The sequence below is a fragment of the Oryx dammah genome, unplaced genomic scaffold (assembly GCF_014754425.2).
Source record: "Oryx dammah isolate SB20612 unplaced genomic scaffold, SCBI_Odam_1.1 HiC_scaffold_17, whole genome shotgun sequence".
NCBI lineage: Eukaryota > Metazoa > Chordata > Mammalia > Artiodactyla > Bovidae > Oryx > Oryx dammah.
Genome location: NW_024070201.1, coordinates 60115354 through 60132588, shown reverse-complemented (window position 1 = coordinate 60132588; position 17235 = coordinate 60115354). Strand labels below are relative to the sequence as shown.

The 17235-nt window shown below is 32.3% G+C and overlaps 1 protein-coding gene across 1 annotated transcript in view; it reads right to left on the bottom strand.

The window, feature by feature from the left end:
• The window catches only part of ELP4 (elongator acetyltransferase complex subunit 4), a 245967-nt gene that overhangs the window by 129023 nt on the left and 99709 nt on the right, over nt 1-17235 (bottom strand). The window contains exon 8 of the mRNA XM_040258946.1: nt 2672-2780. Coding sequence (XP_040114880.1) covers nt 2672-2780 — 109 coding nt within the window. The remainder of the gene's footprint in view (nt 1-2671; nt 2781-17235) is intronic.

Below are 17235 nucleotides of genomic sequence, written 5' to 3'. Positions count from 1 at the left end.
TCACCTTGCGTGCTGCCCACGGCACCACTGAGTGATCTTTATTTTATTAAATGCACCAGTAAGCAGCCAGCAAAACAAGGCTTATGGGTTACTGATAATCAGTGAAGCACTAATGAAAAGTATTTCATTTTATTCACTTTATTAATGACTTGAACAAACCACTGAAGAAACTACATTTCAGAGCACACTCTAGGATCAAACATTAACCCTCACGCCATCCCAAGACACTCATTTCTGTGGCATGTCAGACCTTTATGGAGCTGTTATAAGCTTTGTAACAGTGCTAGGTAAACCGTGAGCTTTGGCCTCTTGTCAGCAAAAACACTTGCTAATTTTTTCTGACAAGGGCACTGGATGGTTTTTGTGCAGCTTAATGCAGTTTCTGACTAAACTCAGGGTCATTTACCACAGATGAAGACATGGAAGACTCCAGTGCATCTCTCTGCTTGACTCAGCCCATATTTAAAAATCACCATTCCAAAGACATTGATCCCTCAACACTGGGAAGAAGGCAAAGCCACATTTGAACAAATTAGATAAATCTTATTTATGTAACTGCTTCACTAGTACAATATATAGGTTTTTTTTTGTGTGTGTGTGTATTTGGATGCTTAATAATGTATTATTGTTAGTTTAAAAAGGTCAATCTCCATTATAAATGGCCTCTTCAAAAATGTCACTAAAAATCTGACAATTTTTTAAACTTAAGAAAATGTAAAAAGTGTTATTAAGGAGATAGCTTTTACATACAAATTAAAAATATCCCACATGGAGCTTTTTAGTAAAATATATTAGAAATAATCACACCATACATTTGCACATTTCTCATTTTAACCTTGCAAGTGTTTGTTAAGCTAACTATTAAATCAGGAGGCTTTACAGAGTGTATCAGTGATTCTCAGGTCCTTCTTATTAACAGAAACTTTACTCATCATCAGAACCACCCACTAATCTGTGGGAGAAAAAATAATCAGTCCAGAGAGTACAGTACAAAAAAATGAAAGCTTTTCACTCCTTGAAATGTTTCAATCAAAATAATGTTTTTTGAATATAAAATATCATTTATATTATACTAAACTTATAAACTCCTAGTACTTATAAATGATATTCAGACATAACTTATAAAGGTAATGTTTAACTTGAGTTGTTTTAAAAGAAAATGTAAATAATAAAGTATTTTATCCAGTTATAAGATACTTAAGTCCTGGAGCAATAAACAATACCATATCATAAATTTAAAAGCTGCCAAAAGAGTAAACCTTAAAATTCTCATTAATAGAGAAAAAAAGGTGTAACTATGTGTGGTAATGGATGCTAACTAAGATTACTGTGGTAATTTCTCAGTATATATATAACATTATGCTCTATACTTAGAACTAATATAATATTATACATTAATTACAGCTTAATATAAATTTTAGAAAAAGAAAGGGAAATAGTTTAATCTGAATAGTTCTCTTTCTATCAAAGCAAACAGTAACATAGTAAATGAATAATACAGAGGGTTAATCTGGGCTGATACCAAACGCACTCTTATGCAATGATCATGAGGTAAATTATTTTACATACTTTGTGTTCATAGTTTAGATTTTCTAGCCTTTTAAAAAATATTTGACTATTAGATTGTGCTATTTCATTATTTTTTAAAAAGTTTTACGTCGATTCTTCAAAGCACTGGTGGTTATAAGTATCTTATAATTTTTTATTTGATAGACTCTAGAAATTGCCACAGTCCTATGATCACAATCTTACACGATCTTGTAGCAGGCTTCAAATAAGGTATTCAGTCTTTAAACTAAGGTTTCCATGGAAGTTAGCAGTTCCACAATAATAATAGAAATAATTAGTATTTACTCAGAAAAAGAAAACAGGTAAAAATCGATTATTTACCACACTCTATTCTTGCCTGGAAAATTCCATGGATGGAGGAACCTGGTTGGCTATTGTCCATGGGGTTGCAAAGAGTTGGACACGACTGAGCGACTTCATTTCACTTAATATTCAGTTTAGAGCTAAGATAAGAATAACTACTAAACTTATCCTATTTCAACAGTTCTATATAGAAACTTTTATTTAAAAAAAAAAATCCCCAAACTAACCAAATGACTAAAACATTATTAATAGCTTCAAAAAATAAAAGTAAAAAGCCTGGTTAATTGACCAGCGATTATACTAGGGTAGTAATACTTTAAACTTGCTTATAACTCCAGCAACAAAATGAACAAAGTCCAAATATAATAAAAGATGTTCACTTTCTGAAAATGTGATTGACTGGGACTTCTTAACTATAATACTGTATGAATTTTATTTATCATACAGTTAAGCTTTGTAAAGTATAAACCACTATATATAGCTGTTATAATTAATATAATATTTATTTCTAATATGGTTAATAAGTATGACTGATTTCACAGCAACTTTAGGTACAAAATGTACCTCTGACTGATCCATGCCTTAGTATCTGGGTTTGAAACTTTTTAGAGAGTTACCATGGTTCATAGAGTTAATGTAGCTTGGTGATAAACTGCCATAAGAAACTGGCCAGGAAGGAAAAACATTTAACAACAGATTTATTATAAAATAAAATTCATGTTACACGACGGTAGATATTTGTCAAGATTCTTCCAGGCAACAAGAACAGGCCCCTTTCACTCTTAAAGGTATTGCTTACCATGATAATCCTTATATAATGGGTTGGTTTCTTTCTCAGAACCAATAAATGATTCCAGACCAACTACTGCATCTGACAAGTTTGTAACACGAGCAATAACTGCTTTATTCTGTAAAACAAGGAAACAAAACACTCACGTTATACTTAAAATTAGCATCTAGGCAGTGTCATGTCATCTCAATGACAAATTGTACAGAACACATACTATCAACATAGAGAAATAACTTCAAAGTTAAAGCTACCATGGGCAGGAAAATGGATGAAAAATAAGCCCTTAATTGAAAATTCCAGCCCATGAAGGTATGCTATTCTAATTTGAAAAGCTGAGGGGGTGTACCTTAGTTTTTGTAGAAAACGTTAAGTACTTTTTCTCTTAAGAGGCGAAGCTACCTTTATTTTCATATACTATTAGTTTTCAAATTACCCACTGTCCATTGAAAAATCTGATAAACACTAGGATTCAGAAGCAGTATACAGTAAGTAGAATATGGAAGACAAGGTTCCACTATCATCTGTCAGCTGGGACCAGGTCCCAGCCCTGTAACAGCTGAGGTCCTCTGTTATCATATTAGAAACATGGAAGGGTCTGCAGCTAAGAGTCTGCAGCATGACTAGCTCTGGAGTCTTCCATTCTTTCTTTCCAGATGCTGCTATTTGGCTCTGGGTTAACAATAAAGGCAAAGAAAAGGTGCTAGACGACCAGCACTAGACTAGTAGTCCCCCATTTCTTCCCAACACTATCAGACCTGAACCAAAAGTACTGCTGAACAATACATTATAAAATATAGTGTACATGTACACAATGTATATAATGTAATATAAAAATACATCACATTTTAAATATCGATAGTTCTAAAATACCCAGAATTTCAAGGCTATAATACATATAACAATTAAAAATATAACCATTTAATACTCTTCAGGTTTTCTTGAATTATTTTATTTAATAACATTCAATCTGCCTTATAACCCTTGATAGGGTGATAGGTTAGTAAATTATTTTAAAGGTTATAACATTTTAGAAAAATGTTTGATCTGGATATCTAGATAAGTGAAAAAAATTGTTGCTTTTAAAATTTTGATAACTTTGAAACTCCTATTTTACACACTGGTAATGTCTACATTTTAAAACTAATCTTTTGAAGAAGGATGGGAAACGTAAAACAGCTGAGACAACTTAGAGTCTGATACTATATCCCTATAGAAGAAAAGTCCAAATACAATCATACGTTCACTTTCTGAAAATGTGATTGACAATTGAACTTATGGGTATTCCCCTGTTTCTTAAGTCCTCTTAATAAAGACTGCATAAGAATAAAAAATAAAAGAGGGCTGGTCAATACTACCTGGTTTGAAATATACAGTAATTTGTCACTAAATATTATGTTAAAGTGACTAGTTAACTCACATCTAGGACAGTACTTTGAAACTCCTCTGTAGGTAGAAATGTATATTATAAAAAGAATATTATAGCCTTTGAATTAGAACTCTTAAAAGGAAGCAGCAAAAATAATTATCCTTAATTGTCTTTAATACTTTCAATCACAGGGGCACCACGTATAGAAAAACAAACATCATTTGGAAATGCCTATTTTTTTCCAAGGCAATTTTTCATTCAATGGTGAGAAAATAATCCAGATTGATCCCTTACTTTCAGTTCTATGCCACAGGGGATGGTCCTACTCCAGGAATAACAGGGGTTTCAGAGGCCATAAACACACTCCTCTCAATATTTCTTTAGCCAAAGACCATTATATCAAACTCATCCAGGTTGGGTTTCAGCCAGTTATTCTTCACCCAAACAAAAATGTCTGCCAGACATTCCAACAGCTGGGAGACAGTTCACAATGAGTCAACTTGAAAATGATTCATTGTGCTGAGTACTGAACAATGTTGGGGTGGGGGTGGGGTAAGGCTGAGTTGGTTGTAGAGGGTGAGAACAAGTGGGAGAAGAATAACCATGTGGTTCTCCCATTAAGAAGGATCTTAGATAACAACCAGCAGACTCTTATCATTTCATTTTAGGATAAACTCAACTGGGAAGAGTACTCCTGTCATGGACCCTCAGATGAACAAGCACTTATAAAGGCTACTGACAATATTTCTTAATCAAAAAGGTCAGATTTCCTTTTATCTATACTAGAAGACTAAGCCTTTGTATCTAAATAGCTGAAGCTAAAATTCAATTTCTGTTGGAATTCAACTATTAGGATTTCAGTGATATAAACTAGGGTTTTCTTAATGATATGAATAATAGAAATTTTAAGGTATAAGGATGGATTTAGTCTTCCATTCTAGTAGGATATAAGCAAGGTCCTGCATATTTAAGTGGTCAACTTGACATTTGTTTATTTCAAAGAGGATTTCTTTCCTTACTTTAACCTTAAAATTTACTAAATAAACTACTTCTCCTGTAATATCTGTCTACATTGTAAGTTTTTTTAAGAAAACTTGTGGGGTATTGAAACAACTGTCTACTTTGCAGAGGAAAACTAATGAATTAATATAAAATATATAGATAGCCTAGATTTTAAAATCTCAGAAACTCATTAATATATTTATTATGCTCCTAAGTTCCATAGATCTACATCAGTTATAAACTACAAATTAAATTCTATCTTAAAAGCTTCTATGAAGTATCAGAATAAGAATAAACTTTATAATATTTCTATAAAATAAGTCACATTTAACAGCGACTTTACTGCTTTCTGCACAGCAATTTTGGAAAACAGTTTATGTAATGTGGCAAACAAAATTGTGGAAGTTCTATAGAATTTGAAAAATGTCTATAAAATAAAAAGTACAAGAAAATAACATCTAAGTTTCTGAATGAGATAAAACTTTATCTTAATTATAAACTCATTTCAGTCTTCCAGTTATTTGGAAGAGCATAAAAGATATTTGAGCACGTAAATGTACTTACTTTTCAAAAGTTCAAATAGTGTTGATGTTACTTCTTTATCTCCAAGGTTCATAGGGAGTGTGGTATAGTGATGTAATCATATCTTAAAACTACTCTCGTCAAAAGGTCTTTCAAATCATAGCATGAATACTAAATGGTCTTTTAAATAAAGGTAGGTAAATTTATTTAAAAGAATCTAAAATCAACTGCTTTTAAAAACCCTTAAAAGCATAATAATCACAATTCCCTTTAGGAAGAACACATTATGGATAATAAATTGCCTTATTATAACCTGAAACATTCAGACAACTTTAGCATAATGATTTTAGCAGAGATCTTGAAACTGGAACTTCTATATTTTCATCTTAAAAGATTTTAATAACATAAAAGTGTTTTTATGTTATTAGCTAAGATGTGAAACCTTTTTGGTCTACAGTATATGTATATCTAGAAATGGAGAAGTAAAGGTATTTATGCATCTATTACTCAGACATAAATTTTGAATAACTTTTGTATTAATTTTGAAGTTAATACAATACAGTTTCCAGTAAGGAACATCTGAAGAAGGATATTTGGAACTCAGAAGTATGAGTAAATTAATTGCTACACTGCATGCATGGCATAATGATATCACCCACATATACACAATGATACTGCCACCCCTCCTACTTGCCCATCTGGATGAGAAAATCTAGGATGACTCAAAAATCTTTCTTACACTAGACAAATCTCCCCTTCAGTCCTGGGTGAAAGTTGTCAGCTCTGGACAGTAGCCAAGACATGACTAGGAGGGAAGCCAGAAGAGAAGAGAGCCAGGGTCCAGGAGTTTTAAGAGTTTGCTGGCAACCTCAAATAGCATTGTGTTAAGTTACAAAAAGGTTCTTAAAACTTTCTGTTGCAATGCAATTTCTTAATTACTGAAATCTAAATTATGTCAAATGATGTTGCAGATAAAAAAGGCACATCAGAATGCCCAGTTGACTACCTTCTTATTCCAATTTTAACTTCACAGAAAAACTTTACAGAGTTTTTGTTTTGATTGTTTCTTGTTTGGTTTTATAGAATGTTTCCTATTTGTTTGTACAGAATGGGAACCTCTTTTTATTAGGAATCGCCAAATCCATTAAATGGATTTTAAATAAAGGAAGGTTAGTTTAATGCTCTTTTCCAATTCAAAGCTCATAAAGTCAAAATCATGAACTTTGTTTTGTTAAGAAATAAAAATTCAACTACTGCCATCAAAAGCTCCCTTCATTTTCTAATAAAAATAGTTGAGATACTTATTCAGAGTAACCAAGTAACAGTCAGACTATATCAAACCCTAAGTGTTTCCCTCCTTATTGGGACCTAATTACCTCAGCAACATAAAAGAGATAGTTTGCACCAATACAAAATATACTTCCAGGAAAGATTTTAACAAGAAAGTTAAAAAGTAATTAACCAATCACTTAATTATCAAGAAGCCTGAAAGGAATAAATCAACTGACATAAAGCATTTATGCAATGCCTCAAATTAGAATAAGTTCTTGGGTTACTCAAATGAGAAAGAGAGAAAACATACTATATGAAGGACAGAGCTCCATTCAAGTATGGCAAGCATCAGATTTGGGACTACAACAGCAGAAAAACACTATTAAGTTAATATTGAAGTTAAAATAGAAATATTTATGCTACTTTATGGTTGACCCTACCATGTGACATGATGTGTGTGTCTATTGCGGGGAGGGAGTCACCACAAGAAAAGCAAGTATTTTACTTAACAGCTCAAGTTATAATAACATATCCTGAAAAAAGATATTAGAAACACAAACATACTACAACTCATAACATTTTCTAGGTCATGTAATTAAAAAAAAGCTTGAATGAAAGGATAAACCTAGGGATATTTAATGAGGTATTTGTTTTCCCATGCTTATTAAGTTCTCCATTCAACTGAAATCAAACTTATGAAATAATAAAATCAAAACAGTTATACAGTTTGTAGCTTTTTACATGCCTTCCCTCACCTTCCCCAGACTTGCCACTTACTTCTATAGATTAGATTATTATTTGATTAAAAAAAATTGACAGTGGGGAAACAGTGATATTCATAATTATTTTGAGTTTAAGAAAAAATATAATTTTAATAAAAAGTATGCTAATATATAATATTAATATCTTAGTAAGGGTATTAAATTAAGCTTTTACAGATTTAATACTGAACTTTACTCAAAGTCACAGTTAATTTTAAAATATGGAGAGGCTTTTGTAAGTTAAAACATTCTAAATGCAACATTGTTTTGGTAGTACTGTATACCAATATTCATGTAGGGAAATCATAAAAGAAACATATTTTGGCTCCTTTTTCTAATGCTTAAAACACATCCACAAAGTAGCTTACCTCAAGGGCAAAAGAAACTGCTGAGAATGATGCCAAATTTTACTAAGATTAAGCAATGGAGCTGTATTTTGTATATTTTCTATGTGATCAAATACTAATATTCTAAATTTTGGTGTGAAATTGTTGGCTTAAAACTGAAGCATTTTTTAAATAACACATGATGTTATTTTCAGAAATATTATTTACATGTACACTGGTCTCAAATACTACATGCTTTTGCAGAACTTTTTTTTACATCAGTTTTATGTTTTTGGTATGCTATTATTAAACATTAAAAAACTGATCATTCTGAAAACCCTTATAAATGGACTGAACAAAATACTGTAATGAATAGGATGAACAGTTAATGGCACAATATTCAAAATTAATTTTAGTTTTAATAAACTATACATCATCTAGTTTCATATTATAGAAATTATTCACATGGAAATTTACTTGTATTGTTAAATCTTTTATGAGTAGCGTCCTAAATCAGAAGTTTTTTGCTCACTGCTTTACACATGAAACCCTTAAAATGCAATTCGCGGATGTCCAAAAGCTCACACCCTGCCTGGAGAAACAATTGCTGATATCCAAATATCAAACAGAGCCTCCAGCTGATGTGTGGGATGCAGTGGTAGGTTAAAGATACTAAAGTTTAAAATCAGCTTAGAATAATCCCATATTGAGTATAAAATTATAGCCTGTCATCAGGAACAGACTGACAGAGCCAGGTCCAGATGGGAGACTGGCTGGGAAAAAAGCTGAGGCAGGTGGGAAAGTGATGGGAGCCTGACGGAAGACAGGACTACTCCCTCTGCTGGCAAGGTTCTCACCTGCTTGAATTTGTAACTAATGACTAGCTTTCCTTTAATTATTTAAGATAAAACCAATAAATTATGTAAGGTGTGTCTTTTTTTTAGTTGGCGGTTTTGTATTTGCACATTTTCAAACTCATGGTATCCTATGTTTTCCACCAGATTAATTTCTCAGAGATGTAAAGATCCAATGTTTCACCAGGAGGTCCAATTATTTACCTTATAATTTAATTGCAATATCAGCATAAACAAATACAGCACTGCTTTTATAGTCCATCTTTAAAAATTAAAAATGTACTTGATTTATGTTTATTGACATATAAACCTTCTGGAAGGAAAAAAAATTCTTGGGCTACAGACTTCACAATCTCTTTCTCAGGCACTGCATAATGCCCTGTAATGAAATAATATAGAAATGAACCATATAAATCAACTATACAGGGAACAAGGAAACAGCATGTCACAGCAAAACAGCATAGATGTACAGCGCCAAACCTATCTGATAATCTAATGATCTGAGTTTATAGATATTATGTACTAATATGTTAAGAAATTAAGAACTAATGTTTACACAAAAATTTTGTTAAATTTTACAGAAAAATTATTCAATGTTTGATTTTCAATGTAAGTTAATAGCTGCAGCAGAAACATTTAGTAAAAATCTGTTCTAAGATTTTGGCCTATAACCAGAATCTCCCAGAACAGGAGGGATCAGCTTTTTCACCCACTGTTCTCATCTGAATCCTGGCTTAAAAGCTATTCCAGCTCCCAGCTTTCCAGAAGGCTCCATCCCAGGAATCCCTGCCTGCCATTTGGTTTGCTGATTTTAATCTCTCAGGACTTTCTTACGGTGGCTCTACTATGCTGAACTGGCACTTGCTTCTAGAAGTGAGTTATTATTAAACCTGTAGGTCAATTGTGGCACTAACAACTCTTTGGAAGCTTTCAGCCACAGTGTACAATTTGCTAGTCTAATTAAATATTAATTCTAAGTGTTACATTTTGTGGCTAAGAGCTTTTATTTTCCATCATCAACCTGGAAGAGAGAGAGGTTACAAGGCTAATTTAATCTCTCCCCCTATCTTCCCCAACATTAAAGATTAACTACATAGGGTGCGAAAACATTATTAAAGAAGCAGAAACTCTTTAAATAGCAATAATAATGCAATTAATAGCAAAGGGCTAAAATAAAATGTTTAGGATATAATATATGACCTGGTACTTAAACAGCTTTAAATTATAATTCGTTACAAGCATTTTTTGTCTCAATATTAAGAAATAAGTATCACCCTTCTTTTGAAGACAGTAATCTTTCTTTAAGGGAAGGTATGCATGCAAGTATATAAGTAGGAATAATTCAAGACTTGCAGTTTCTCACAGGTATTTTTCAGAAAGCTTGTAACACTAAAGATAAAAAGCTTAGTAATTCTATTTGTGAAATAAATACAAAATTAAATAAAGTTGTACTTCTTTTCTGTATACAAAAAAAAGTGACGTAGTAGACTAGACTCTATAATAAAAATAATGTTAAGGCCTCTTCCCTTTTCTCCCTTCTACCATGTTCAAGGAGACAAAATGCACAGTCCCCTTCTGATTCTGCTCCCAGAACAGTTGTGTCCACGCCTGGACACTGGGCATTATAAAGACTATGCAGTCCAGCAGCCAAAGATTCCATATGCCTGAACAGATGACTCAATCTCCATACTGTGATGAGATATTTCACTATTTCTATCATTGATATATTTGAAAATTTTGACTCTGAATAGTACGTTAATGACCATCACCACTATAAGGTACTGTGGTGTGAATTGTTATATGAACCAAAACTTCATAAAGTAATTTTAGGCAAAGCAAATAAGTCATTAAAACCAAAATTATTTTTAATTATATGCTTTATTGAATATGCTTTGGTTAATTATAATAAGAGGTTTCTAAAAGACTATTTTTTTCTTTTGAAGATACGTATGAATCTTACTGAGAATTTTAAGTATGCTAACCTTATTTAATATGCATATTGATATTAAGATCAAATGGCAGATATACTGCTTCTAATTCTCTACATAGACAGAAACTTATAAGCAATTTGGAATTTACCTGTGTAAAAAATTTCAAATATCCTTGACCAAGAAAGTAAATCAGATATATATGTATAATGTATACAAGCTAAGATTTGATTTAAAAATTAATCAGATACTACACTGTACAATATAAAATATGAGCCATAAAAATCTGTAAATCCAAGTGTATAGGAGTACAGTTGAAACACAGTTCTGTTATTTGTTATTGTAAAAAAAATAACAGATTCTGCTTACAATCCAACCAAACTTGTATGAAGCTACTAAATTTTCAAAGACTGAAATTTGACACATATGATGTAAAATTTAAATGATTTTAACATGATTTATTTCATTTTTAAAAATTATTTCTATTTAAACTTTAAAAATATTAATTTCTTACAAACTATATCAGACCAGTTGACAAGGTCTAGAAAAATAAAGGCAGATTCTTAGTTGAGAGTATGAAAATTTGTTACCCAGAAAATCTGACTTTGTCCATTAGTAATTGATAGTCATGATCAAGAGATTAAATTTGTAATTTTCATCCTTAAATATTCTTAACAAATTGCATCTAAAGACCATTTCAAATAATAATTCTCCTTAATAAAGTACATTTTAAAAGACTATTAAAGATAGATTAAATTATATGGCAGAAGGTGTTGTTACGCCTTTCTATAATGATGCTCATAGCAACAATTACATAAAAATATTTTCCAATATTTTATACTTTTAAACTCACAAGAGCCTGTTATTCCTTTACCATACAATTATTCTTAGTTTGTTTTAAGAATAACAGATTTCACACTGAGAGAAATTCACAAGGTCACTGGAGTCCACATTTCATAATCCCATATTAGTAGTTAGTTCAAAAGTTGTCCATTGCTTGACTTAGAGTTTAGTTGCTAAAATACTCAGCGTGAACACAAAAGTTTATGGATGTGAAAATGTCTGTTCTGAATTTCTCTGCACTGCAACATACTGCATGATTCACTTCAGTCAGTTCAAAGTTTTAATATATTAATATTAAAGAAGATAGATTTGAAAATATATCAATTAAGATAACATACTAAATAAAACTCCACTCAGTTTTCAAGAGATATATAACAAGGGCCTTTATTCTTGTTTTTCTTCAGAAAATGAATTTTCCTTGGTTTAAGCAAACTAATGTCAGTGATAGGTTTCTGAAGTGACATAGCTAGAGGTGGGGTAGGGGGAGGGAAATTCCACAGATCAAATTGTTGGAAAATAGTGGCTATATGATAGAAACTGAATAGTCTATTACTGACCAAGTGCCAATGATGACCAATAAAAATATATTACAGGCCAGTTTCAAACCTGAAATCTGCTCTGAATAAATGAAAGTTTAAGTAGTTTACCAACTAATGTTCAATAGCAAATACATTAAATACTTGTAATACTAAGAATTATGGTAGAATGAGAAAATCTTATTTCATATTTTATCATCAGTAATGTCAAGGAAGTTTTCATTCCTGCATTATTATAGTTAAGGAGAAATTTATTGGGTTGTTTATATTTAAAAATTCCTTGGAAGTGTAGACTGTGACAGCTTGAACAGATTAGCAGCGATGAAAAGTAAATTTTCTTTTTGAAAGGAAAGCTGTGAGAAAGGTATAGAAAAATAACCTTTCCTATTTTAATTACAACTGTAAGTGCTTTGATATTTATTTCCTGACAGTTTCAGGTAAAAGTAATTTCAATCAATAAAAAATACAACTCAAGAACAACCTGTCACAGATTGTGAAAATAAAATGCATAAGCTAGGGGAAATTTATTTTCTTTTCACATCATCAGTACAGTCATAATAAAGCATGAACCTAAGTTTCTATCTCCAAAAAGAATAAATGTTATTGGTCACCATTTTTCTTAAGCAGAACTGTCACTGGGAAATAAAGATAATATTAATTTAAAAGGTAAAAAATATTTGTATAATTTGGAAATGGATAAAAACTTTTGCTACTAATAAGCCAGTTCTCATTTATAATAAGACCAGAAAACATTACAGTTTCATATCTTGCCAGATATGGAAATCAAACAGTATCCCTACTGTAACAGCTTCAAAGTTATCACTGTGTTAAAAAAAACAACTCATTAAAAAATTTCAAAAGGTGTACAAACATATTTGTGTTTCTAACAGTAAACGGGAAAAAAAAACAGCAGAATGTTCAATGTAGCTGAAATATCACAACCTATAATATGGAAATTTATACTTAAGTTTTTCAAAGATGAAATAATATTCTCTTACTTAAGATAACAGGAAGGAAGAGTTTCAAGGTAGGGTTTTAATTACTTCTCTTAGATGTAACCTTTCCTCTTTCTTTTTCAATCCATGACAACCTTCACTCGACAACAGAGTTTTGAACAGTTGAGTTGTGAGAATGTGAGCAGCTGCTGTTATTATAACTAAAGGTCTGTCTAAGGCTTGAGTCTGAGAGACCACATGTTCGGCTGTCCTCTCATCTTGCCATCCTCACCAATTAACTATTAACATGGAGGGCTGTACACATGCTCTTGGGGGCTCTTTAACAGGCTTCTTGGCGAGTGGAACAACTACACAGCAGGGATCTGGGAACTGGGTAATGCTGGAATATAGGGGAGCCGTCCGTAGTTTCACTCCTTCTAATGACACTTTACTCCACAGTTCAGCATATCACAAAGTCTGTATTTAACTTGGCCACTTTCACATACATTTTTAATAAAGTATCTTTGGGTAGATAATAAAACTGCATTCTAGCAAGACACAATACGAGTAATAACACTACTTCACAGGGAAAACTGTTTAGGACTATACATGTATATATATTTTAAGTCAATCATACTATATTTGATGAATAATTTTAGTGTTTTCACCTAAAAGATATTTAGAATTTATTTTTATGCATTGATTTCAATGTATGCTTGTTATTTCCTGTGCTGTGATGAAAACAATCTTTAACCCAAAGGAAACAGACTATATCAAGGTCAAAGTTGTGAGGCTGAACACAAAATAGTTCAAATACAATTCTTTTTCACTCTACTTGCAAAAGTCTTATTATAACAATAAGTTAAAATCAGTTTTGAATCTATGTCATTATTTTCCCTATTTTAACTTTTCCCCCTCTTTGTAATTTCCTTAACTATGTGTTCCTTCTTTACAATGAAATTAAACATGGGAAGCATGCCAAAAGTACAATAAAGGGTAACTAATCATTACTGTACAAGTCTGACAGAATGCTAATAACTAAAGTAAGAACACTGATTGGCTGTTTTTCCAGTCTAAAAGGAATAGATATTTTATGTATTTTTAATCTAGTGTTACTTAATATAACATATTCAAATAAAGGTGTCACAATTCTATTACCTATAGGTGTTTAACTATATTGACAGTATTTACAAGGATATCAAACTACATTTCTATCTCTTGCAAAAATCCACTTTACTATCAAATATCCAGCTCAAGCATCCAAAATACATACATATACGAATCGTCTGCTCCATTCATCCTATCTTTCACATTGAAAAAAATTCCAGGAGGATGGGACCTTGCTTGTTTTATTCACTACTATAGCCCCATGGATGCCTAGAATAGTATCTGCAATAAGTATTTGTTGATTGAATAAGCTAAATTATTCAATCACCATTTAAAGTTTGATTTATTAGAGTCTTCAGGGGTGGCACTGGTCATAATTGAGAGGAAGCTACCGTATGATGCTAAACAGAGTCATGTTACAAGGGGATGTTACTAAGACTTCAGTGGCCGTTTGACTTCAGCCATGCTTTCTAACCGGTCTCGCCTGTGAGAAGATCTTGTCTGTGTCATTCATGAAAAGAGGCGGAAAGCTGAAGATGTCTGTTGCTTTGATGCACTTACATACCTTAGTTTTCCTACCCCTGCTGTTGCTGCTGCTGCTGCTAAGTTGCCTCAGTCCTGTCTGACTCTGTGCGATCTCATAGACGGCAGCCCACCAGGCTCCCCTGTCCCTGGGATTCTCCAGGCAAGAACACTGGAGTGGGTTGCCATTTCCTACCCCTGATCTCTGTTCAAATTCTCAGTTTTGGAGGTCTGTTTAAGTAATAATCGTGAAGGTGACAATTGTTAACATATAATGAGTGCCTTCCATGTGCCAGCACTGGGTCAGCCCATGTTATTGCTGATCTTCTGAATTTTTAAAAAGCAGTAGCTGAGGCTGAGAAAGTTAGACTTGAGTAAACCATGTAACTAACTGGGTCTATCCCCCTCCAAGGCCAAGGTTCTTTCTATCACTGAATGCTACTTTGTGCACAGTTTGCTTCTTAATTTTGGCCCTATTTAGTACTTCATTAGTACCAAGCAGAATAGCATGGGAGTTGACTACGGTAATTGAAGGGGGAACTGCTTAGATCTAAACCTTACCATGCCACTAGTTGTATGATCTTGGGAAAGTCACTGAAATTTTCAGTCCCTTGTTTCTTATCTATAAAATGGAAATAATGACAGTACCAACAACATAGGACTAAATGATAATGATATATAAGGATTAAATGAGTTAATATTTGAAAAGATCTCAGGACTGCAACTGGCCTATAGAAATCACTATGTAAGTTCTTATTAAACAAACTCACAGTTTCCTGATTCTGTATATGCATGTCTTTGATTAGCTTTGTAAGTACTTTTTATTCTCTTGGCCTAAACATTGTGATTTTGCTTGCCAGTCTTTAAGAGTTCAGAGTCTTATCTGCTATTTATTACATATCATGACTGGTTTTAGCAAACTGTTAAGTTTTACATTTTCTCCTATGTATTTGGATTAAAAAAAAAGGTCAGGTATCATGCTCAAGGAAAATTTTTTTTAAAACTCCAGTGATATTAGGACTACAAGACTACTATATGATAGCTAGGCAAAACTGTTCAGGGAAGAGACTGGTGTATTTATCACCAAAGTCTAACCATATGTTTTCCTATTTCTACTTCAAAATAGTCTCTTAATTGGTATTTTAAAATGTATAATTTAAATTATATCTTTTTCAGTAATATAAGAAGTTAAACACATCTATAAAATACCAAAATTCAAACACTGGTTAATGTTCAGACATCCAGTTTACCTTATCATCTCAACCATTGTTTAATCAGTGGTGAATACTGGATGATCTAAGGTCTTCTTATAATATTACTCCTCTTCCCTTAGACAGAGGCTTAGAGGAATCACTGTCACAAACATTCACAACAGGTTTGGAATCTCTTCTCAAAATAACAAGAATGATCACTACCAAATATGGCTTAAAATTTTTTTTTCTTTTTCTTCTTTATTGCATAGGCACCCTTGGAATAAATTTTAAAATCACATATATACATATATTTGTTTCATACTTGTTTTGGTTCTTAAATTTAAGTCTTTGATTCATTCTGAATTAGTTTGTGTGTATGACATGAGGTAAGGGTCCAAAGTTCATTCTTTTGTCTGTAGCTATCAAGTGGTCTTGCCATTTGTTCAAAGGCTGTTCTCTTCCTATTGAACGGTCTTGGCGCCCTTGTTGAAAACTGGTTGAGCATAGATGCCTGGGTCTATTTCTTAACTCTCAATTCTATTCTGTTGATTTATATGTCTATTCTTATTCAAGCACTAGACTCCTTATAGATGTCCAAATTTCATTTATATCTGTTGTATTTCTGTTAATTTAACTAAATGTAAAGTTCTCATGGACCTCTGGGTGTCACCAAGTATACAGTCCTTGTTTCCTTGACTTGCTTGAATATGTCATTTAAGTTCAGATCTCAGTTGTAAAACAGGGATAATGCTTAACATATCCAAGAACAGGAGCCTAGCTTAGGTGAACCCTTATTTTCCTATGATTCTAGAATCTGATTTTCTGGGTTCAAATTATAGTTTTTCAAGTATTTAACTTTGATCTAATTTCTTAATTTCTCTTTACTTCAGTTTCCTTATAAGTAAAATGGAGACAATAATAGCATTCACTTAAAAATTCCATAAGAACTGTTAGGTACTGACCTAAAGTGCTTGCTGGTTACTCTCATTGTTGTAATTGCTATGTTTTAGAGAAGTAAAACAAACCTCAAAACTTCTCTGCTATAATTTACTCCAAATCAAAATGTTTTAGTATGTTCATCAGAAAAGATTTAGTGATTTCAGTGATTTAGTTATTTTGACTTTCACATCCCCTTCATTGCAGCAGATATTTCAGTTATGTCTAGTATCATGTTGCAGTTTATATGTACATACACACACACATTATAGTGTATATGTGTATACTGTTCACACACACACACACACACACACACACACACATTCACTGTGGAAATACTTCCAAACTTGCCATTTGAACACTTTTAGGAAAAGAACTTTTTTGAACCGATGAAGAAATCTTACAAAGACCCTTCTTTCCCTGGGGAGACTGGTTTCTTTTTCTGAGAGCATGGCTTCAGAATAATTTAC